The sequence below is a fragment of the Cheilinus undulatus genome, linkage group 14, assembly GCF_018320785.1.
Source record: "Cheilinus undulatus linkage group 14, ASM1832078v1, whole genome shotgun sequence".
Classification (NCBI taxonomy): domain Eukaryota; kingdom Metazoa; phylum Chordata; class Actinopteri; order Labriformes; family Labridae; genus Cheilinus; species Cheilinus undulatus.
The window spans coordinates 36779390-36802621 of NC_054878.1; the positions used below are offsets into that span (position 1 = coordinate 36779390).

The following is a 23232-nucleotide window of genomic DNA, read 5'->3' on the forward strand; positions in this document are numbered from 1 at the left end:
TCAGACTTATTTCACAATTATTTCTTTTAAATATTTTCAGAGTCAATAAAATCTCCATCTAGCTAATGGACAAGATGCAACTATAACACGTGAACTTAACAGCTATAAAAATGATTATTTATTCAGATTTTATATTTGGAGGTTTAGCTGCAATACATTTAAGAGGTTTGAAGAGCAGTGTAAGCCACCATGGATAAAAGACAGAGGGCACAGAGGAGGAGAATTGCAGAAAATATAAGACATGATGTAGATTTACAAATATCATTCTGTTCTGTACCTTACAGAATTATATCTGCATGTTTACATACAGATTATATAAAGACATTTTTTAATATTTTAAGCGTCACAAATGATAACTGAAAGCAAACATGATCTATGGCAGTGGTCCCCTAAGTGGGCCGTGGAGACCCCCAGGGGGGTGCGGGGTCATGACGGGGGGGGCCCAGCAAGGTAAGGCTAAGCAACACCAGCTGATGATGTCAGCACTGTAGAAGCAGAGCAGTTCTTTGTTGTCACCTCAGATTCAACAATGTTATTGCAGTTCAACTTCAAGACATTTTCTGCATTTTGGATTGGATTGGAAAAGGAGTAGGCTCAAGAGCTTTGGCCACACTCTTTCCTTGTGCAATATCCTACCAGTGTGAGATAGGTTTTTCTGCTGTTGCCTCAATTAAGACAAAAAACAAATCAAAGCTGGACATTAAAAATGAACAGAAATTGGCAGTCTCAGAGCTGCGCCCACGACTCAAGAAGATCTGTAGCACCAAATAAGCTCACAGTTGTCACTGAAATTATTCCAGGACTGGGTGTATAAATCTTAAAGATGTTTATTAAGTTTTTAATTTCAGGGAATTGTTCATCTGTATAGTTTTAAAGTTCAAAACTTTGAGGCTTTATGTTGTGGGAAATTCTAGAAAAAAGGAATTTGTTTGCAAAAATCAGAGTGATGGTATGTTTGTCCAACATTTACATGTTTTTACATGTTGATATGTACCTGCCAAAGGGGGCCCGACAGAAAAAGTTTGGGAACCATTGATGTAAGGCAACAGAACGTTACAGTAGTAAATGAATAACTCAGTGGTTTACATTGCTGACCGCAGTACAGAAGACCGGAGGTTCAAACATCAGTCTAAGTGCAATCAGTAACCAGTGTGCCATGAACACCTGTCTATGTCTCAGCTATAAATCTTAGATTTACCTCACTTTGGATAAAAACGTGTACTTAAAGACTTTGAAACTGAGCAAATAAAGCAATAACCACTTTTCATACATGATATGGTTTTGCTGCATACTTTAGAAATGAACTATAACTTTTACAACAAGTCAAAATGAGAAAGCAGATTATCAAAAAACTTCCACCCTTAAACTCTTCCTTGTGTTAAATAAACAAAATAAAGATTTGTCTCTTTGCTTAGTTTACTTTAAAATACAGAAACTACATCACTGTCTCACTCATCATTTACTCGTTTTAGGATTTATGTTTCCCATTGACTTTCATAACATGTAGAAAGAACTGCGACAGTTTTGATGAATGAAATCATTAACAACATAAGCCATTAGCTTTGTTGAGTTGTGGTTATTATTACTGCAGGTCAAGAAGGGCTCCTCGTGTTTCTTTTTAATGTGGCCTCATTAAAAATAATCTACACAACTCATGACTGCTAAAGCTACTTAACACAGAGAAGTGAATTATGTCAGTTATGTGATGCTAAATAAGCAACAACTGGGACAATAATATAGTCTAACTGTGATTCAAATCCTTATGGCTATTAAAAGATGATCCATCAGACTTTTACCTGAGAATCAGATGCTTTTCTTTGTTTTTCACTTTCTCGTTGTTGGAACATAGCCTCTCCCTCCTTGGTCCTCTCAATGTTCCAGCCCATCGCCAGCATGCTCTTCAACGACTCTTTCACTGGCCAGCGGTATGTTTCTCTTTCCTAAACATTAAACACACAGAGAAGCCTGTCAGTTATTGTATGTATTAACAAACCTACACAGGACCAGTTCCCCTCCAATCTGAATGCTAAAGGAACTTATTTTGTTAAGTCATGTAAAGTATTAGTTGTCCAACTCAAGTTGTCTGTTATATTGTTCATTTTTCAAAAACATAATCAATTCACGGAAAAATCCTCTGTTTTTTTCTCAGTTGAACCATCTGCACTGTTTCTGTTTCTCTCCTACATGTTGGTTAAAAAACTGCATAGCAGAGGAAGAGAAATATATGGCAGTGGGCATGCATAGTTAGCTTATTATATTAGCAAGATGACGGAGGAAAAGGACAGCACTGAATTTGTAGAAATATCCCCAATGTTGAATTCTTTGAGGAAAAGGATAAACATGAAATGTTAAGGTCAAAAGCCCATGCTGTATTGTTTTTATTTTTCTATTTCATTTATATATGTTGTCAGATTGTTAGCATAATAAAGACCTGTAAAGGTCAACCCTCTATTATTTCTATTATTAGGTGACCAACTTACAGATAAAACACCACAGACAACCTGTACAATGACAATAAAGTCAGAGTTATCCAGATGTCAAAGGTAGATGTCTGGGCAACTCTGACTCGACAAGAGGTTAGATTCCCTGCTCAAGCCCGACACCAGCCCTGTCCAGCCCACAGTATGGAGCCCGGACGGCCTCAAAGGGAGTCAAGGACATCTGGTCATAATGTCAGACACAGCAGCATAACTATATTTCACTCTAGACTTTGGAGTTTTAGTCTATTTTGGCCTATAAATATATTTAATGTGGTGGGCTGGGATGGACTAAGAGAGAACATGCACAGTAATGGGTGAAGTCCAATCTAAGCTTGAATGTGCAAGGATTTTGCAAAAAACAAACATGCAATATCACTTTTAGAAGTAGCGCTACAAAACACAGAGATGAACAAACATCTCTCATCTGGGATAAACCCCTCTTTGATTTATTCAAGGCTGCCTATTTCTTTGACATTTACCCAGTGGAGTTAAATGTTGCAAAACAGAATGCAATGCAAACATCCATAGAGCCTTAATATCTTAATGTTTTGAAATCTGAGATTTTCCCTGACTATGTCAATGTCTTTTTTAACCCTTAAATTAATTTAGGTAGTCAAACATCTAAATTACTTTGTACAGAATTAGCTAAGGCCAACTAATGCACATTAATTATTGACAGACATGATCTATTTTTATACCAATTTCATTGAAGATATGGCTGTCTGGTTTGGATAAAAAGATCTAAACCTCTTGCTTGGGCTTCAAATGCTACCAGTAAAATTATTTCTGTCTTCTTTTTAAAAAATTAAACAAAAGGATCTCAGGCTAAGACTTCTTTGCACTCTGAGTGTTGCACACTTTGCGTGTTACGTACCTTCTCACTCAGAGATTTATAAGGCTTCAGCAGTGGGTGGGATTTGGCCTGTTCATCTAAACTGTCTCCAAGTTTCCAGCCTGCTGATACCTGCAAAGACACACCAAAATAAAGTATATAAAAATTCAGCAGTAGAATAAAATCAAACTATTTCTTTCAGTGTCTCATAGAATTACAACATGACAGTTTCTTAACATTTTTAGAGAGCCTTACAGAATCAATAATTAATTGTAAAAATGGCTTGAATTCGATGCCACCAGAAAAAGGGAGATAAACCCTAAAACCACAAGGACAGAAATTTACCTTCTCTGAGGACCACTTGTCATGGGAATGCTCTGCATATTTGTTGGCAATGTACTCAAGTTTTTCAGGAAGGGAGATACTAAAAAGTGGAGAGATGGTTCAAATAGTAATGGTTATTTCAAAGTCAGTTGAACTTTATTTGTTTTGATTTGTAAACAAGCACACCAAGAAACCCTGCACATTTTAATAATGTATCTTTTTGTTATCACTGTGTATCTGAAAAAAATATGTTTGAAACTGTACTTTTTTTCAACATTGACAACAAGTTATTAGGTGCTTTTTTTAGACTCACTTGGCAGTGTTGATGGGTTTGGGATCAAAGTTTCCCTGTGCATCCACTGAGGCCTGTTTCTCCAATGTTGCTCCCAGACTGGCATCCACAAAGTCTGGAGGCAGAGCTCCAGCGATGGTGCACAGACATGACTTGGCCATTTTGAAAAGTTCAGCATCATACTTCTGCGGAGGAGACAGATACATCAGAAGGGAGTTGTTACAAACTTGTTCTCTCACCATGTTATCTGCCGTGAAGAAATGTCTGTTTAGATACTGGATGGACAGATTTAGCAGAGCAAAATCAGGGTAAGAAAAGGGAAGAGGAAACATGAAAGACGGCGGGCTGAGAAAGTCTGAGCCGAGCGATAGCCTGTCACACACTGATAAATGATTCATCTTTTTTGGCTTCACCTCAGCTGCACTGCTCACAAGCACTTCATTGAGCTTTCACTTCACTACCTCTGACTACCAGGAACTTTTCCCTCATGGGACCCACATGCAGGTGTAGGAAATCCAACGTTTTTCTGAAAAAATAACAGCAGCAAACAGATGGAAGCTTTATGAAAGCAAACACTGCTAGACTGCTGAACATTTTGTTGTGCAGGCAAGATGGATGAAAGAAAAGTATGGCCTTGCCTCTTGACACTTCAGATTAATTCCCAGAGATAGAAAAAGAGCAAGAGGATTAGTGGATAAAGAAGTTCAGAGATATATTACAGCTTTCCAAAACTATGAATAATATCTTCTTATTTGTACAAACTGTCTGCTTATCTTACTGAATATCCTCTTAAACACAGGTTCTGGTTGTACCTTAACCTTGCAAAGCAGATGGATTGGTCAGAGTCCATGTCTGTCATCAAGATCTGTCTTGCATAGTTTCAAGCTGAAGTGCTTGTTCTGGCCAAAACAGCACATTTGAGAAGAGAGGGGCAGTAGCTATAGGCATGGTTTAGCTGTGTGGGAAGCCTGCAAACAACAGCTACCAGGGAAGAGATAAACATGAATACAGCTATAGAAGAAGTTTAACCAGAACTGGATAGCATTTATTTATTAAAAGAAGAGAAAATAACTATACTGAGAGATTTTCTTGGTGGTAAAGATGGTTTTGCTCTTCTATTATCAGGCTACTGCAAGACTTGCTCCCCAGGGCTGTGCATGCCTACTACATCTTGTTCCTCTGATTGGCCAACAGTGAATGTGACAGACTCAATGATCATTGGGTGTTATCCAGATGGATGAGAAATATATCATATATGCCATGCCCTGGCTCTTTCACTGCATATCATTCCCTGCTCTCTCATCTCTGTTCCAGCTCTATTCACTGTCCTATCACTCAGATCAAGGTAAAAATGGCCAAAAATTAATATAAAAGAAAAAAAATATAAACATATCCCATGCCGTGGGTCAGTCTGACGTGTCAGGCTAGTTTTACCTTATTTGAAAGGGAGTCAAAGATTCCCCAGAAGAGTTTCTTGGTGAGGAGGAGCTCCTCCTCTGAAGCCATACCGAAGCTGCCCATACCAGACGGCAGGCAGTAGTACTTCCAGTTCTGCTCGTAGTGATTGGTCAGAAGCTAGAAACAGAAACAACAAAACAAAAATTCAAGAACTGGGAAATTTCTATCCCAATACTCATAAAATATATGTTGCACAGTGCTGGCAGTTAATTGTGTAGAGATGCTCACCTTGATAGGTATCTTGCAGTATTCAGAGAGCATGGGAACGTCAAACACCAGCCGTCTGAGGAGCTGCTGCATCATGGAGGGACGCAGGTGCCTGTGAAATACCAGAAGGATATTTGTCAAATGGAGAAATACAGAAGTAATGAGTGGATATTCGCTGGATATCATTAGCTTGACAAAATATACGACGCCACAGTAAATGCAGAATTACTGTATTGTATATTGAACAAATTAGAATGCCCTCAGTTGTCCCGAATAGTTAATTTACTCCTGTTTACCAGTCATATATATATCTTTATTTTTCATGCATGTTCCCATTTTATTTATTTTTTACTTACTTGTACATGTTTGTCTTTGTGTTGCTGCAACACCTGTTTTCCTTTCTAGGGATCACTTAAAGATAATCGTACCTTATCTCATAAACATCACAGAAATCTGATATAATGCTCTTATCTCTTTTAAACCAGACTCAGTGCCTGAACAGAAATAGACATTCACATCAGCAAGAATGCTAAAACTAAAATGAAAAAGTTCCTCCTTATAGCGAAAGACTCTACTATGTGACCTCAAGTACGTGGAAGACACATAATGCATGCACCAAGCTGCATGATTCAGAAATCAATAGAGGTCAAACTCTTGTCAAGGACATCCAAAACATTATGTGGTTAAAATCCTTAATTATCAGTGTGATCATTCTGTAGAGCTAAATTGCCTGCTAATGAAGGTAAATGTGTCTGTTGCTAAATTTGGCATCAGTACAGCTTAAATAACAATGGATCAACTGTTTGAATATTCCTCTCTGTGGCCGATATCAAATATTTATGTGCAATAACAGAAAAAAACATGTAAGCCATTATTATAAGACAAAATTAAAGAGATGATAAGAAGTAGTAAAAAGTCATCACAGTTTCCACCTGCTTTGAGTACTTTAAAACCCATTTAGACCAGGGGACCTGAAAGAACAGCCTCAAAAACCTACATATTGTTTCAAACAACAACAAAACCTGAGGGTTTTCTGAGAAACTGCACATAACGTAATTTCAATATTCAATAAAAACCACGTAAAAGTTCAAATCTTGGCTTTGACTTGCACAAAAGGAAAAAAACTAGAGATTCTCTGCCAGTTCAGAAGCTTAAGTTATGATTCCTGCTATTTTATATTTATTTCATACAGTTTTCTTGATCTTGCCCGTGAACACATTGTGACATGTCTTTTAATTCACACTCTGTTCCTCTCTAATAAACAAAATGCTACAATATCTAAAATACCATACCTTCTCTCGCTCAGGCTGTCTGTGTCACTGCTCTATTTAAAAGAAAAAGAGTTTTTCATCCATCAATTTTTCCATGTGGAGGCTCAAGAGGCTAAAACCAGAATCTTTTTTTAATCCCATCCACCTTCTATAAGTGTATTTCAGTGAGTCATGTTGCAGTTCATCAGTCTAGTGTTGTAAAACCAGTGAGTGTACCCTAAATGCATACATGCTGCATCATGGTCTTAAAGGTAGAATGTAGAAGCGTCTGATCCGTTTCTAGAGGTAGGTACGAGAATGATGCATCCAGTCTAAATGGGTCAAATATAGTAAAGCCCAAAAAGGCACAGCTAGTGACACTTTCAAAGTCCCATGAGGTGGTATTTTTCTATCTTGTTCTCAAAAGATAATGACCCTGTGTGCAGAGGATATTTCTTGCTTAAATGTGAGGAAAAAATAATCTATTTAAGGGACTTCAGGGGCTCTGTACTTATCGGATCATTTGGGTCTAAAAGTGCACATAAGCGCCATTAATTATCTCCCAATCTAGTGTCATTCTTATGGCTGTCATGATACCAGAATTTTGAACTCCTGTATGATCCAAGTAAAAACAAACAACATCAACTCCTCCTTAAATTCCAATATCTGATCATTTCTTCCTTTGAACAACCATAAATTGTAAGTACATTCTTGCAGACTTTCTAAATCGCATATATAAAAAGTCAAACAATTCTATACCAAAACACCAACCATGTATTCGTGCAATTTAGCCAGTGTCATGATTCATCCTGTGAATCTGAGCAGACCACTGCTGCTCTCTTTGTATCTCTTTGCAACTTTTTCTTTAAAATTGCTGAAGATCAGACATCCTTTTAACTTCTGTACTTTTGATGCTATTGAGCATTGCAAAAAATAGTGCACAGTACTGAACAATATCAGAGTATGAAAAATGTCAGCCTGAGTCATTGCATCTTGCAATTTGTGGCAAACGTGCCTTTTAAAGTAGAACAAAGGGTTGTTTAAAGCGCTGCACCATGACTCAGAGAAGCCATTTGACAGAGCCATTGTTTTGAAATCAAACATGCTGCAGTTTCTTTCCTTCTCTGCAGGACTTACTTGCAAATGGCCAGCAGGCACTCCTCGATGGCGTCCCTTTGGGCTTTAGTGAGTGAGCGGCCTTTGGACAGCCGGTAGATAGTCTGCAGTGTGGAGTCGATCAGCTGTGTGTAGTGCTCAGTGCCAGCAAACAGTGCAGCACAGCGGGTCAGCAGAGGCAGCAGGGCTGAGCCGATGTACCTGTTCATGGCCAATGCTGTCTCAGTGGTGCTCAACACCTCCTGAGGGAAAGAGAACAAGACAAACATGTCGATATTCATAGAAAGCTGCAGCAGCATGTTCTTTGAAGGAAAAATGGAGTTGGAAAAAAAATATTTTTCTTGAAGACACAGCTTGAATCATTTTAATCATTCAAAAAGCTTTGAAAAGGGCAACAACGGAATAGAAAAGGTCTTCTGAAAGTTTCAAGAGTTCTCACATGTAAATGTGACTTTTTCTAAAAGACAGGAGGTGAGGCTCAGGTAGACCTTCTGCATGTGAATGAGGCTGCAAAACAAACTCAATCAAATCTGGACTATTCACTTCAACATCCATTTTCTATACTGCTTATCCCACTGGGGGTCGCTGGGGGGCTGGAGCTATCCCAGCTGTAATTGGGCGAGAGGCGAGGGTACACCCTGGACTGCTCACCAGTCAATCGCAGGACTGACATATAGAGACAGACAACCAGGCATGCTCACACTAACACCTACGGCCAATTCAGAGTGATCAATTTACCTAATGAGCATGTTTTTTGTGGTGGGAGGAAGATGGGGTATCCATGCATGCATGGGGAGAACATGCAAACTCCGCACAGAAAGGCCCTGACCGGGAAGCAAACCAGGGACCTTCTTGCTGTGAACCAACAGCACTAAACCCTGTGCTGCCATGCAGGCCGCATTCACTTAACCAGAATTGCCTAAACCAACAGAAGTTTTATTCCACACAGAAGTCAACCATGGATTCATAACAGATTTTTGCTCACTAGCTGGGTTTTTTTGTAGACTTTGTTGAGGTTTTATTGTAAAGCTGCAAATATTGTGTAATGAAAAACTTTTAGATGCTTATGCTTGGGGCTTTTTGCCCCTTCTTTAATAGGACAGGATATTTGAGGAGAGAGAGTGGGGGAAAATAGCCGATGAAATCAATGCACCGATTACCAACTGAGATAAACTGGTGCCCATAATTATGGCAATTCATTTTGATAATAAGGTCCAACCAAAAATTTAAAAAATATTTCTGTTATACTACCTCTGCTCAAAGACTCACTGGGCTTCCTTTAAGCAAAGCAAAGCAAAGGCAAGGCAAGGCAAGTTAACACTTCAGAGTCCTCCAAACTTCCATCTCTTCTCTCACTCTCTCACCATCCTTCAAACTGCCTCTCATTCCTTTTTTTATTAAATTACACATGGATCAAAAACTGTATTCTGGCTTACTACTGGAAGAACAAATGCTCCTTTAGTGCATCCTGGAGAAGCCACACTAGAGAGGCCCCCATCATAACCTGGAGAGGAGAGTCCTCTTTACTCTCATCATCATTACTCCCCTCATTTACAGACTTAAGCCACTTGCCATTTGGATGGTGAGCATAACAATTCATGCACCCCACCATTCAGAGTACCTGGAATGGGTGGATCTTATTAGTTTTCGTTTTTATTTATAAAGCTCCTTTCAATCAAGAGGGCATTAGAATAAAGATTTTTAACATAAAAGATCAAAGATGTAAGAAAATGAATAGCAATCAAACGAAAAATATCGGTAGATAAGAATTTGTTGAAGTTATGGGCAGACAGCAATTCAAATAGTTTATAGACATGTTTTAAAAGAGCAAAGAAAAAGTTACCTGTTAAATCAGACAAAGACAGTCTATATAGGTACTATACAAATGTCACTATAATCATTTATGAGTCATTCTGATGGATTTATAGGATGTCAAATGTCCAGACTTAAACTAATTTGAAGAACATTTAATAAAAGCAGAGCCTCAGGGCAGGATTTTAAGTCACACTTTGTAAGTTTTATGTCAGCAAATACAAGTGAAAATAAATCATCAAACTGTGACCAAAATACTCCATCTCTTTAGCATTAGCAGATGTTTAATGTTTTTAATGAAGCAATAGAACAAATGACTTTGTTGATGTTTTTGCAGACTTAGAGACAGACTTTGTACTGATATAAGTACTGAGCAATTATCATTCATGTTTGTCGTGACTTTCTACAACTGTCCCTGATTTAATGAGCCACCTGGAAATCCAAACAAACTTTGTTGATGAAACTACAACTGAATATATCTGCACTATGCAAAATATGTATAACGTATAAACTAACTGCACTTTAAAAGTACTGGTAGATCAAACAATGCTGGTCTTTTTTTCCCACTTCCTGTGTTACACATTTGAACTAATGCTTCAACTTCCTAATTCTCAAATGTCTTATGTAGCTTTACCTAGAGGAACAAAATGTAATCTCACTGTGTACAGTTAAACTGATAATAAAAAACAGACTGAAATGCAAAATAAACACAAAATTTACCCACTTTTGCACCTCAAAGTACTCGTAGAAAGAACTCAAACATAAAAGTTTGCAGCGAATGACTGAAAAATAATAATTTGAAGGTGAATGCTTGCTCTGAATATGTGATGAGCATTATTCGGGGTATGTTCTCACTCACCGTGTCCAGAGACGCCGAGGCTCGTAGGTCAGGCAGGAAGCCGACCTCCAACATCTGGAGCAGGAAGCTCTGGTCCTCAATGCCGTACACACGCTCTAGGAAGAGCACCATGGGGGCCTTGTGGTCCGGACAGAAAGAGGCGGACATATCGGGCTCTGTCACTGAGCCATCTGAAGGTGAAACAGATGAAAGGGGGAAAAGTTTTGGGTTATAGGTTGCTTTTATCAAAATACACTTTGTGTGAACATTTCCTTTGAATTGATTGTAAAAAATGTTTTTCCTATGTTTTGAGCCTATTATATTGCATACACAGAAACAACAGAGAAGATTTTTCAAGAAATGTAAATGGCAAACCAAAATTCAAAGAAATGAAGGGGGTGCTTAGGCAGAATGATGAGACAGAAGTGAAAATGGAAAAAAGGAACTCAACTAGCAGAAGCTAAACTTTAAGATATGCACAGAATGTTGTTATATTGCTTTAATCGCTTTTAAATAATTCAGTTAACTTTTATTGCCTCTAAATGAAATTATGTTAAATGTATTTTTTCTTTTGCTTGTTATTGCTTGAACCCTTTTTCTCTCTGAGGTATATTCATGTTTTACACACCTAACCGCTCCACCAGCAGCCAGAAGACCAAAGACACTTTTTTTCAGTCATGAAAAACTGTAGGCATTGTTCTATTGTATCCCAGTCCTGATCAAAATGTCGTTACACACCCGAGGTAATCGCTACGCTGGTGTCAGCCACTGCTTTCCCCCAGTACAACTAGATCCTGCCTGTAGCTACAGCCTTGTTCTCCTGAAATGACACTGGTTAATTAGGTCAGTTTTAAAAAGAGAGATTTGTCTGATGACAGACATGGAATTTGGCCAATCCATCTTCTTTGAAAGGTTACAGGCAAACATAAATACGGATAAATCTGGGTCCCTAAACAGGACAGACTATGCAGCCACCACAGCCAATGGGGGTGGAAACAGAGCTGCTTTTTAACTACTCCTCCATTGTACAAGGGCATCAGAGAAAAGTTATTTCTACTGATCAAAATCAAACAAACAACCAAATAAAAGTAATTATCAGTATGAACAATGGACAATGAGAAGAAACTACACAACACCACTATGAACAGTGCTGTCGAAAGCAGGCTTTTTTGTGCACTGTTTTAGTAATGCAAAAACATGTTCTCCATGACAATAAAGTTCATTGATTCAAGCTGTCGCTATCTGTCATTCAACCTCTGACCAGTTGGCGCAGTTTGAGAAACAGTACATGAGGTAGACAGATAGTGCCGATCTTCTTGTTTTTTTATTGCACTACCTCAGCCGGGAGCTACCGCCCAAAATTTCATTATGTTCTCACATAATGACAATAAAGGTTTCTTGATTGTAGACTTGTATACTGCATACTGTAGACTTTTTCTTCAGATATCATATACGCTCACATACCACACACTACATTTTGGCTAAATCAGTATGCACTGCTTGTATGGTAAGCAGTTTTAAATACAACATTTATTTAAACTGTACCTTGGTACTGACCATGTTTTTGGGTCTCCTGATGCCTACTGATTTTTAAGGTTGGCTTATCAGTCAAAGCATGTTCTGTTTTAAGAAGTCATAAAATAAGCATTAATAACACACTGCCTGACCAAAAAAAAGTCGCCACCTGGATTTAACTAGGGGGTTGCTGCAGTTGGTCAGGTCTAGGTTCAGCAACATTATGTGCCCAAAGAATGAGGTCAGCTGACTACCTGAATATACTGAATGACCAGGTTATTCCATCAATGGATTTTTTCTTCCCTAATGGCACGGGCATATTCCAAGATGACAATGCCAGGATTCATCAGGTTCAAATTGTGAAAGAGTGGTTCAGGGAGCGTGAGACATCATTTTCACACATGGATTGGCCACCACAAAATCCAGACGTCAACCCCATTGACAATCTTTGGGATGTGCTGGAGAAGGCTTTGTGCAGTGGTCAGACTCTCCCATCGTGAATACAAGATCTTGGTGAAAAATTAATGCAACACTGGATGGAAATAAATCTTGTGACATTGCAGAAGCTTATCGAAACAATACCACAGCGAATGCGTGCTGTAATCAAAGCTAAAGGCGGTCCAACGAAATATTAGAGTGTGTGACCTCTTTTTGGTGGCGACGTTTTTTATGGCCAGGCAGTGTATTTTTATGAGAAAAATAAGGTGATGATAAAAACGGTTGAGGAAGAGCTGTCACCGGTACAATCAGGAGGAAATTCATTCCAGCATACAGGAAATGGAAACCTGTTGGAAAAAAAAAACTCAACTCTATGAATTGAGTCGTATAAGACACACTCTGCTTTCTTATTAAACTGTCATGAAGACAAACTAGATAAGAAATTAAATTTCTGGCGAGGTAGCTGCTGAGGACAGCTCTTCTTCAACAAATTAAAAGCCAAGCACAATCTGTAAAGGTGTTAAAAACACCTTGTGGGCACAAATTTCCTCCACATTTAAAACTCAGGGAGGTATGACAGAAACCTCCTGCTGGCAGAGCTGAGATTAATTTATACTGCAGAGATTTTAAATGATTTTGTTTTCCTTGATGTGGCAGTGTGAGTCACTGTACATAACAGCCAAATCTATATTTCCCTCATAAACCAGGCAGAAAAGTAAAGCTACATGTTAGCTCAACGGGCAGCAGAGGACATTGAGGTCTGATATACTGCAGCCTATGTTTGTGTACACAGTTTATGCAATTTAAATTTGCAATCAGATGCCTGTGGTGGACCAGTTTGAGCCTTGACTCCAGTCCAAATAACATTTTTCTGCCTCAGTTGGATACCTTTCTGTCGCTTTTGGCTGCTGTTGGTTTATTCCCCAGGACATTTTCAAACTTGTTTTTGTTGCTGCACCAAATCATCTTCATTTACTTCTGTTTATCTGTGGTTTTTCCAGGCTCAACATTCTGCCAGCTTGACTTAACACAGCATGAAAGAAACAGCAGTCACTAAACAGCATACCTTTGTTAACCACAGGCATTTTAAGGGGGATGCTGATGACTCCCACAAGGTCCGTAGTTGGAACCAGAGAGCGCAAGATGGCTCGGATACGCAGTGCCTCGCCTTTACCAGCATTGATAAGCTGAAATAGAAACAAAGCAGAAAGTAAGAATTACTTTTAGATTCAGAATTATATCTTTAATTGTATACAGATTTTGATAACATGAAGTTCTTTTGAGTTGAAGAACAACTACAGTTAATGTGCAGGGGACTTTTTCATTCTTCTTTTTATTTGAAACAGATGGTTTTCTGAAAAGAAATGGTGGAATCCTACCAAAACACACAAAAAAATACATCCACAGGAGTTCAAACATGAGCTGAAAGAGCTTCTGAGATTGTTTTGAAAGTGGCACAGAAAGTTCTCTTCATATCATACAGAATTAAAAATTGGTGGACCATCTTATCGTCCCCAGTGGGATCCTTTTTAATGAAGTTGTTTCAAAATAAAATCACCATCTGTTAGCATCTGGCACTCTAAAGTTTAAGGTCTTGGAGAGAGTCCACAAGGACTGCACTGCAAAAAGTAAAAACACGCATCTGCAACTCTATTCCAGCTATTATTCATACTTTGAATAAACATTTTACTACTTTAAAGGAGTATTCCAGGTAGTCCATTAGTCCATTTGCTTAAAAGACTAGGTTTTTAGATTTTAAAAATCTTCAGATATTTTAATGAATTGAATTGTTGTGTCATGAACCAGGTTTGTCCCACATTGATTACAATAAAGCCTGTTATCTCTGAACTTAGGTTGTTTTGGAGAGCCTCACATGCATCTCTGGAGCGCAACGTCCCAGCAGGTCAATAAGAGCTGAGTAGAAGGACATGATGGCGTTTCCCATGTGAATGACTTCTCCTTCCTCCTCACCAGACCTGAAACAAATGGGAACAAACAGGACTCTGTCACTACAACAAAACTTTTGAGGTCACTAAAAGACCCAGAGAAAACTTGAAAAAGAAATCACAGAGTAGACTTTTCCAGGTAGTTTATGAAGAAAACAGAAACCAAAAGCAAGGATTGTGTGAGCATTTATAAAAATGTTTTGGCATAAACAAATTAAGCACATGCATGATTTTCTTTCAGGCCACTATGTGATACATATTGATTTTGACCTGCCTCCCAATCCCTCTCCTCACTTCATGCAATAATAACCTATCCTATTAAAATGCAGCCGGTGTATTACAGCCTATGCATACTAATGCGAGAAAATAAGCATAAAGGCATTCTACAAAGAGCTGAGGGCTTTGATCAATGTCAAGGCTGCTAAAGTCTTTTCTGTTAAACCTCTGACCATGCAAATATCTTTGTGAATTATCTTTTATTCATTTATTCAGGACTTGTTTACAAAATATGAAAAGGGTTCTGTTGATTGCATGAATAATTCCCCCTGTACTGAGCATTTCCTGTTGTTTTTAACAAATGTTTAAAACTTAGTCTTTCAAGCCTAAATCTACTGTGTAAAACACAATGTGAAACACATAAAATTGGCCGATAATGCCAATACATTTCTTCATACAAGTCACTTTGCATCGAAAATACTGGTAGTGTATTTTACTCGTTTTCTTGTCGGTCTTGATATTGGAATAACATTTTATTTAATGGGCCTCATTCACCATCAGTCTGAGAAGAAAAATGTACTTAAAACCCTCATACATTTATATGCAATTATAGAAGATTCAGACATTCACCAGAGGTTTTTTTTTAATACAGAGTATGGAAACTTCTGGTTTCAACTGTAGATGAACAAATTTAAAATACCCTTGAACACTCATTTTTTTCTCAAGGTGTTTGAGCTTAACTGTGCAGAATAATTGTAATGCAGATTCAACTCCGGACTATTTTAACATTCATTTTGTTAGAAGAGGATGTTTCTCTGTTGAAAGGCGTGAACTTTCAGATGATAACCACTGAGTTATAGTCTAATATACAAACTTGAATCCTCTGACAAGAAGCTGTTAACTGAAGAAGAGGAAAGCTATTGAAGTTCTGAAAAGGATTCCCATTTGTATGTTGAGGAGAAGCGCTTTTATAAATCCTGCTGATTTACTTTGTGTTACTGCTGAAAAAAGAGCATTTCCATGTCTTTACAAGTGTCTGTAGGGGATATAAATCTTATCTGACATGTTAAATAAAAAAGGTATTTCCCACAACAGTTTAATAAAAGATATTCATGAGTAACTGTCTGAATATGGGAAGTTCTGGTAAAGTAATTCATTCAGATGACTAAACTCTCAGTTCAAACAGAAAGTAATAACCTCCTTTTCTATCCAGTTTCGCTGTGTCTGTGTCACAAAGACAAAAAATTGACTCTTTTCCAACAATATATTAACCTTGCAAAGCAGATGGATCTGCCCGTTTCCGTGTTTCTCACTGACGAATCCATCTTGCAAAGCTCTCGTCTGAACTGCTAGGGCCCAGTTAGAAAGTGACAGGACCAATCAGCGACGAGGGGCAGTACTTTGGGGTGCGATGGAGTCGTGATGTAAGCAAGCAGCAACAAGAAGCCAGTGCAGTAATGGTGGAAGAGATTAGCGTGGATTCTGCTACGCGCCAGTTTAATCAGAACTTGGCGACATTTCTTGTTAAAAGAAGAACAAAGAATGGCACTGAGTTGTTTTATATTCAAAAACGACAAAAGTCGGGTAATGACAAGTTTACAGTCACCATGGTTCACATTATGCAGTTCTAAATAGAGTTTATTCCTCAGTAGCAGCGCACGCGCACCTCGGTAGCAGCTACGTCACGTGTTTTGTTTCTCTGATTGGCCCGTAAAGATGTGACAGACAGAACGTTCATCCTATCACCCTCTGATTTTTTTTTGAAAGCTCTGCCCTTTCCCAAACGCTGTCTATCAGTGGTTTTCGAGATGGATGTGTGAAACACATCCATCTGGCGTGTCAGGTTAACAATACATCAAATTCACACAGATAGAGCAACACTAAGAGGTGTAGTATCTAAGAGTAATGATGGTTTAACTAAGCTGGAGGATCTAATTAACACCACAGAGACTCAGATAATAGGAGACTCCATCCCCAGTGACTGCATTTTAACACCCCATGATCGAAACACAGATTAAAAACCTTTCAGCACCGGCAAGTAATAAACAATGTAAGAAACTGAGGAACAATGTGGAGATTCCTACGCAGTATTGACGACAGCAGGGGCCTGAGGAAGGTCCAGGGCCGGATCGTCAGACATCTTGATGGCCTCCTTCATGGCTGCCAGCAGACCCTGACCACCCTCTCCTCTCAGGGCGGGGCCGAAACACTCAGGACGTCTGATCAGCAGCTTCACCACCACATTGGCATTTTCCTCTACACTCTCACCTTGAAGATGAACAGAGCAGGACAATGGACAGGGATTTAAAGGTGACGATCATCAGCTCAAAGATGCCTTGTTTATTTTCTTCCCAAGAGTTTGTTTAATTGTTCATCCATGTAAGGCTTACTCAGAGCAATTGGCAATAAATAAGAATAGGCAGTGGTTAACAGTGAAGGAAAGAAGGTAATTTATTAAGTCCTTTTGTCACAGAAGCATTTACACAGATACTAGTGCTGACCTTGTTTTAGTCAGTCTTTGTTTGCTTGTTTTTTTCTTTTACTGTACTTTGAATGTCAAATACAAATTTTTAGGACTAAACAAGAGCATAAGATTGCATTTAGTCCTTGTGCAAACTGTTAAAAGAGGAAAAATAAAGAGATGAGATGATGATGTAAAGATTTGCCAGATGATCTGTACTGTATATTGTCTCAATAAAAAGTGATTTTAAAAAACAGAATCCCTCATGTCAAAACTCAAAGTGTACATAAAGCTCACAGTAATTCACAGTGAAAGTATATCCTCAGTTTAAGATACTGTATGAGTGTGTGTTCAAGACGTGCTTATTAGAGATTTGTTGAAGCATAAACTTGTGAATTGCACTGGAAATATCCCCTCTCCTCGCTCTTATTCTTAAAGGATAGAATAAACACCTTTTGTTTGTTTGACGTGCTATTTGTTGTTCCCAAATTCCACACTGAGTCTGGAAAGAAAGCTTTTAGGTTTTCTGTACCTTTTGCTTAGAATAATCTGCTGACCAATTTTAAACTGCAAAACTTGGTGACTCTGACTGTTTTATGAGTTCATGGTAAAAGGTCTTAAATCCAACTTTCCATATGCAACGGTTTCAGCTGATGGTTTATCATTGTTGTTAACATTTAATGTATATTGTGTAAGTTTAAGTGTTTCTGTTGTTGAAACTGTGTACTGCTAAGTCTTGGATGATCATTTGTTTCCAAGTTTAGGCTGCTACTGTCCAATCATGGATTCAGTCTATCAGCATACAGGACCTAAAGGCTAAAAAACTGCTGCTCCCATTGGCTTTTTAAATAAGTAATTGTGTGCATGTGTTAATTTTTACCATGTATTTTAATTGTTGTATTTATTTTACTTTTATTTAATCCTCTAAATTTTTTTTTCCTGTGTATTGAACATAAATCACCTTTTGCTTGTTTTTATCCTCATTTAGTTTATGTTTGTATTACTGCACGATTACATCAGTCCATGCTTTTCCCTCTCTCATCTTTGTTTCCATATTGCTACATCTTGCACCACATTGTAGCTACCAGCTGTTGATGAATGCTGCCAATTTTGCACAAAAACATGAACAAAAATAAAAAAAACTGACCTGCACCGTAAAATTTTTTTTTTTTTTTCACAAGTAAAAAGCATGCATGCAAGAAAAACATTTGCTAATGATTCCAGGCTGAAAGACAACATACCATTACAGAAGACGGCAAACCTCAGGAAGGACAGGTATCGCTCTCCTTCTATGGGGTTCCAGCCAAGGTCAGGGTAACCCTTTGCAACCAGGATTGCACAGCTCTGAAGGCCACAACCTGCCAGGTATGTCACCACCTACACACAAAACACACCAATTTGTATTGAAATAAAATGGTCCACTTTGTCTTTTTGAGCTTCATTTTAAGTGACAAGACCAATCTTAAATCATTTGTTTAGCTAGATATTCAAACAGGAGATCATTATGCCTCACTTTCTCTGAGAAGCATGAAGTCTAAATTTCTCAACATAAGTCTGGAGAAAACAAGCCCTGCAGGTAATTTTGAGCTCTTACATCTGTTTGTGCTTCATTGAAGTACCCCAGATATTCTGGTCATTATTTTTTTTAAAAAACGAAAAACCTAAAATATGTCAGAGTTATAAAATTTTTTAAACTCGCTTCATCTATTTTCAAATAGACCAAATATACTCTACTGACAATAAATCTACTCCTCGTCCCATCTCAGCAAGTAACATGTAATTTGATTACCATTTTATAATTTTACAGTGCCTGGAATAGCACTCAGTAGTAAATCTATCATAGGACAGAATCATTTGCTACAGCAACAAATATATATGACATACTCAACACTCGCTGGTAATTCAATCAGCCCAAAGCAACTAGATGCACTTTATATGACTAAGTCGTTAACCTTTCTGTACCCATTTCAATCATCAGAAAGTTCTGAGAGGCAATTCTTGAGAAATTGAAAAACAAAAGCTTATATTCAGAGTCTCTGCTATAGTTTTTGTACATATGACTGATAAAAGTTGCTGTTTGGGTATCAATTATTGGATTGGACAATTTTCAGCCTAAGAACTTTTTCTTTTACTGTAACAAACCTTCTCTAGATCAGGCTCCTCCAGGGCCAGAGCCAGGCCGTTGTTGTCCATCACGGAAGACGCAGCAACATCCAGCGGAGTGGAGCCTCGCATTGCTTCAGAGGCTACCCACACACAAAAACAGACACAAAGTGTTAAAAACAAAGCATACTCAGCATCACTTCTTTACCAAACAACAGGGGGCATAGGTCAACAAAAGGGTTTATCATAGTCTCTGTTTTCTCTTCTGCAATTCAGAGTAGTGGGCAGTGTTTAACCTTAACACAAATGCTTGGAAAACAAGCTCAAGATCTTGTCATATGTTGCCATAAAAATGTAAAATATTGCAAATAAATAAAGGACTGTCTAGGGTATTTTGCAAATAAAGTCTGCGTTAAAAAGAAAAAAACCCACGGCAGTCAAAACTAAGAATCTGAGGAACTCTGACATAAGAGTCTGTCTTTAAATAAGGATGTATAATAAGGATTTATAACTTTAAAAGCATTAAAAGACATCAGAAATACATTCAAACAAACTGTAAATTGCAATATAATAAAACCTGCAGATTTTCAAAAAAGCATGTCAGTTCTTTCAATGATCAAACCCTTTTTACTTGTTACTATACATATTTTTATAAGGAGGAGTTGAAGATGCCATTTACAAACAAGGAACAAGTGAACCTAATGATCATGTTTTTGGACTGCAGGAGGAAGCTGGAGTACCTGAAGAGAACCAATGCACACACAGGGAGAACATACAAACTCCATACAAAAAGGCCCTGACCAATGGGGATTCAAACCAGGAGCCTTTCTGCTACCTATTCTAGTGAGACAGCAGTGCTAACTACTGCACCAGCAGCAACATAGTATAAATTCAGCGCTATTTACAAATAAGAACACCTCAACTATTTTATTTTCCCCTCTGGACTTTTGATGTTTTTATTGATTATATATATTCTGCCACATCATATTCAATATAGAGCTGTCTTACTTTAAGTGGGCATCTGTGGCCCCATCTCCTAAATTACTCATCATCAAAGTACTCTTGCAAATACTCTGATGTTGTACAAAATGTTTCTATATTCAAATTAATGAATCCCCAGAGACTCATTGGGCAGAAACAACCTCCCACATAAAGGTTTCATCCCCACATGTTCTATACTCTGAGATAATTAATTGTGCACACTTTTGCAGGGCTATTAAAATTAAAATTAAACATAGATATTACTTTAGAATTTTTACTGTGTCCCTCATGCAAGGAAATTAATTATTCGGGACAGTAAGCCAAAAAATGAACAAACATCCCAAAGAAAACACATTGTACTGCTCCATGTAGCTTCATTTTGAACAATGTAAATTCAGAATAAACCAAAAATTAGCTTGATGTAACCTCTTTCTCTCTCTCTTCCCTGTCATAGAAACTCGGCCACTTTCACAGAGCTCAGTGACTCATCAGTTCATCCCTGCATGCCTAAATAACCCTCATCCTTCATTTTCCTGCCTTCCTCCTCTCTCTCTCTCTCTCTCTCTCTCTCTCTATCAGCTGCCTCCTTTCCATCACTTTTACTCTCTAATTTATACCCTGACATCATGTGGGCGGTAAGTTTGTGTCACACATCACTTTACCAAAACTTTTTCGTCAAGTGGTGCCAATTGATTTCAGTCAACATTTTGCATCATTTTTGGAGAAGCAAAAGGGCAATTTTCTACTTCCTCAAGTGTGGAAAATACAAATGTCAAGAAATCATCCCAGTGTTTTTCTCTGGCAGTGGTTTCTCTTATCATCTTCTCTTACCAGTCTGACAATCTTACATCTGAATTTCATTAGTTTATGCTACTAATATATATTGTAAATTGTCTAATGCATTATCAAATACTATCAACTTCTCTTAAAGATAAACAATGAAAATCTGACTTTGAGCTTTTTTTCTTCATACCTCTTCACTAATATGGCTTTAAATGTTTTTTGAGATCAGCCTGTGCGGAGCTGTTATTCCTTCTGTTTGCATTTCTTCATGAAATTGCTTTTATCTACTTACCTTTCTGCTCCTTTATCTGGAACATCTGTTTGTTGTGACTAAATTTGTTTCTGTATCTCACCAAATTCCTACTCTTGCTTTGTCTACCAAAGTGCTTTGTAAATACCTACTTTAAAAGGTGCTTTATCTATTTAAAGTCACTATCATCAATATGAACATCATTATGAAAATTAGTCTTATCTTTTCAAGTCTCCAGTGCTTACCCAGTCCGACGCTGCTGTTCTCCAGCAGGTAACTCAGGTGGTCAAACATGGCTTTCTGGTTCTGGCGGCTGATACGACAGAAGTAGCACAAGAAACGACAACAGCTGGCTACCATCTTGGGGAAGGCAATCTCCTGTGGACAAAAAGGAAACAAAAGCTTAGCATACAGTGCTTAACAAATTTATTAGACCACCTGTCATATTTGTCTCAAAGACCATCCAGCATCATGAAGTGCTTTAATGCCGACTCTTTCATTTTCAGTGAGCTCTCCACGTTTTACCATTCTGAACAGGAATGAGGGATTTCAAACTGAATTCACCCAAATTTGAGCCGGCTAACTGGGCTTCTCTGAGAAGTCAGAAATTAATCAAGCATAACATTCAACCACTAAAACTCATTTTTCTGTTCCGGAATGCAAGTAAATAACTATAATTTGACATATTAATCAAGAAATATTAATGCGCTTTACTATGTTTTTCATTTTTTTGTAAATCAGTAAATTTGAAAATTCATGGATAACACTAATAATTATATTTTAGAATTAAAAATATCATTTGGGTTAAAGAGCTTCTACATATTGGTGTATTAACCATTGCAGAAACATAAAAAATGATTTTAGTAATTACCAATGCTGTAAATTTAGGGCAGCTGTGGCATAAACCTTACTTTGGTTAGGGTTAGGGTGGTCTAATACATTTGTTAAGCACTGTATGTCTTTGGAAGTTGTAGCCTGAAATGCTGAAAAAACACAAAGTCTTTGACAAATTTCCCAAAGGATTGGTACATCATATGGTATTGACTGGTGTCATACTGTATGGTAAGTACTGTATGGTATGGTATGGTACAGTATGGCACGGTACGGCATGGTATGGTATAGTATGGTACGGCACAGTATGGTACGGTATGGTACGGTATGGTATGGCATAGTATAGTACTGTATGGTACGGTACGGTACGGTATGGTATGGTATAGTATAGTACTGTATGGTACGGTATGGTATGGTATAGTATAGTACTGTATGGTACGGTACGGTATGGTACGGTATGGTATGGTACAGTATAGTACTGTACGGTACGGTATGGTATGGTATAGTATAGTACTGTATGGTACGGTACGGTACGGTATGGTATTGTATAGTATAGTACTGTATGGTACAGTACGGTACGGTATGGTACAACTCGTGTCATATAGTATGATTTAGTATGTGGACTCTTACATTGTATGTTATAATATGGTACTGTATGATATCTCATAGTATCTTGTCATATTGTATCTTACCATATTGTATCTTATCACATTTTAAACCAACGTCTTGGTGAAAACTCGATTCTGATTGGCTCTGGAAGTTCCACTGGTGTCAAATTACTTTAGAGACTTGGACACCCATGGAACCTCTCAAGTAGGTCCAGTCAACACATCTGACGCTGTTCCAAATTAATGCGTTTTAGCTGTAAATGAGAGAATCAACCACCAAACAGACACTAAAACTGAGCTTTTCTATCAGCTGACTGTCCATGTTACCTAACAGGTTCATAGTACCACCACAGAAAACTCTCCGTCTCCCCTGTCTTCATACCTTTTCATTGTTAAATCAGTCAGCAAATCCATTATTGCAATTATTATGGATTAATAGACTTTGCGGAGGCAACTGTCCAAAGTGCAGCGGAGGATGGTTCAGGCTACTG

At 38.0% G+C, this 23232-nt stretch overlaps 1 protein-coding gene across 5 annotated transcripts in view; it reads right to left on the minus strand.

Annotated features, from left to right (window-relative positions):
• ryr3 (ryanodine receptor 3) overlaps positions 1-23232 on the minus strand; it is a 182566-nt gene that overhangs the window by 51899 nt on the left and 107435 nt on the right. For all 5 annotated transcript variants that reach the window (XM_041805055.1, XM_041805053.1, XM_041805052.1 and 2 more), the window contains 14 exons: positions 21548-21680; positions 19328-19431; positions 18427-18562; positions 16809-16992; positions 14436-14538; positions 13629-13749; positions 10631-10800; positions 7981-8201; positions 5615-5705; positions 5363-5503; positions 3950-4113; positions 3658-3736; positions 3355-3444; positions 1797-1940 (listed from right to left, as the gene is read on the minus strand). In XM_041805055.1, coding sequence (XP_041660989.1) covers positions 1797-1940; positions 3355-3444; positions 3658-3736; positions 3950-4113; positions 5363-5503; positions 5615-5705; positions 7981-8201; positions 10631-10800; positions 13629-13749; positions 14436-14538; positions 16809-16992; positions 18427-18562; positions 19328-19431; positions 21548-21680 — 1881 coding nt within the window. The remainder of the gene's footprint in view (positions 1-1796; positions 1941-3354; positions 3445-3657; positions 3737-3949; positions 4114-5362; positions 5504-5614; positions 5706-7980; positions 8202-10630; positions 10801-13628; positions 13750-14435; positions 14539-16808; positions 16993-18426; positions 18563-19327; positions 19432-21547; positions 21681-23232) is intronic.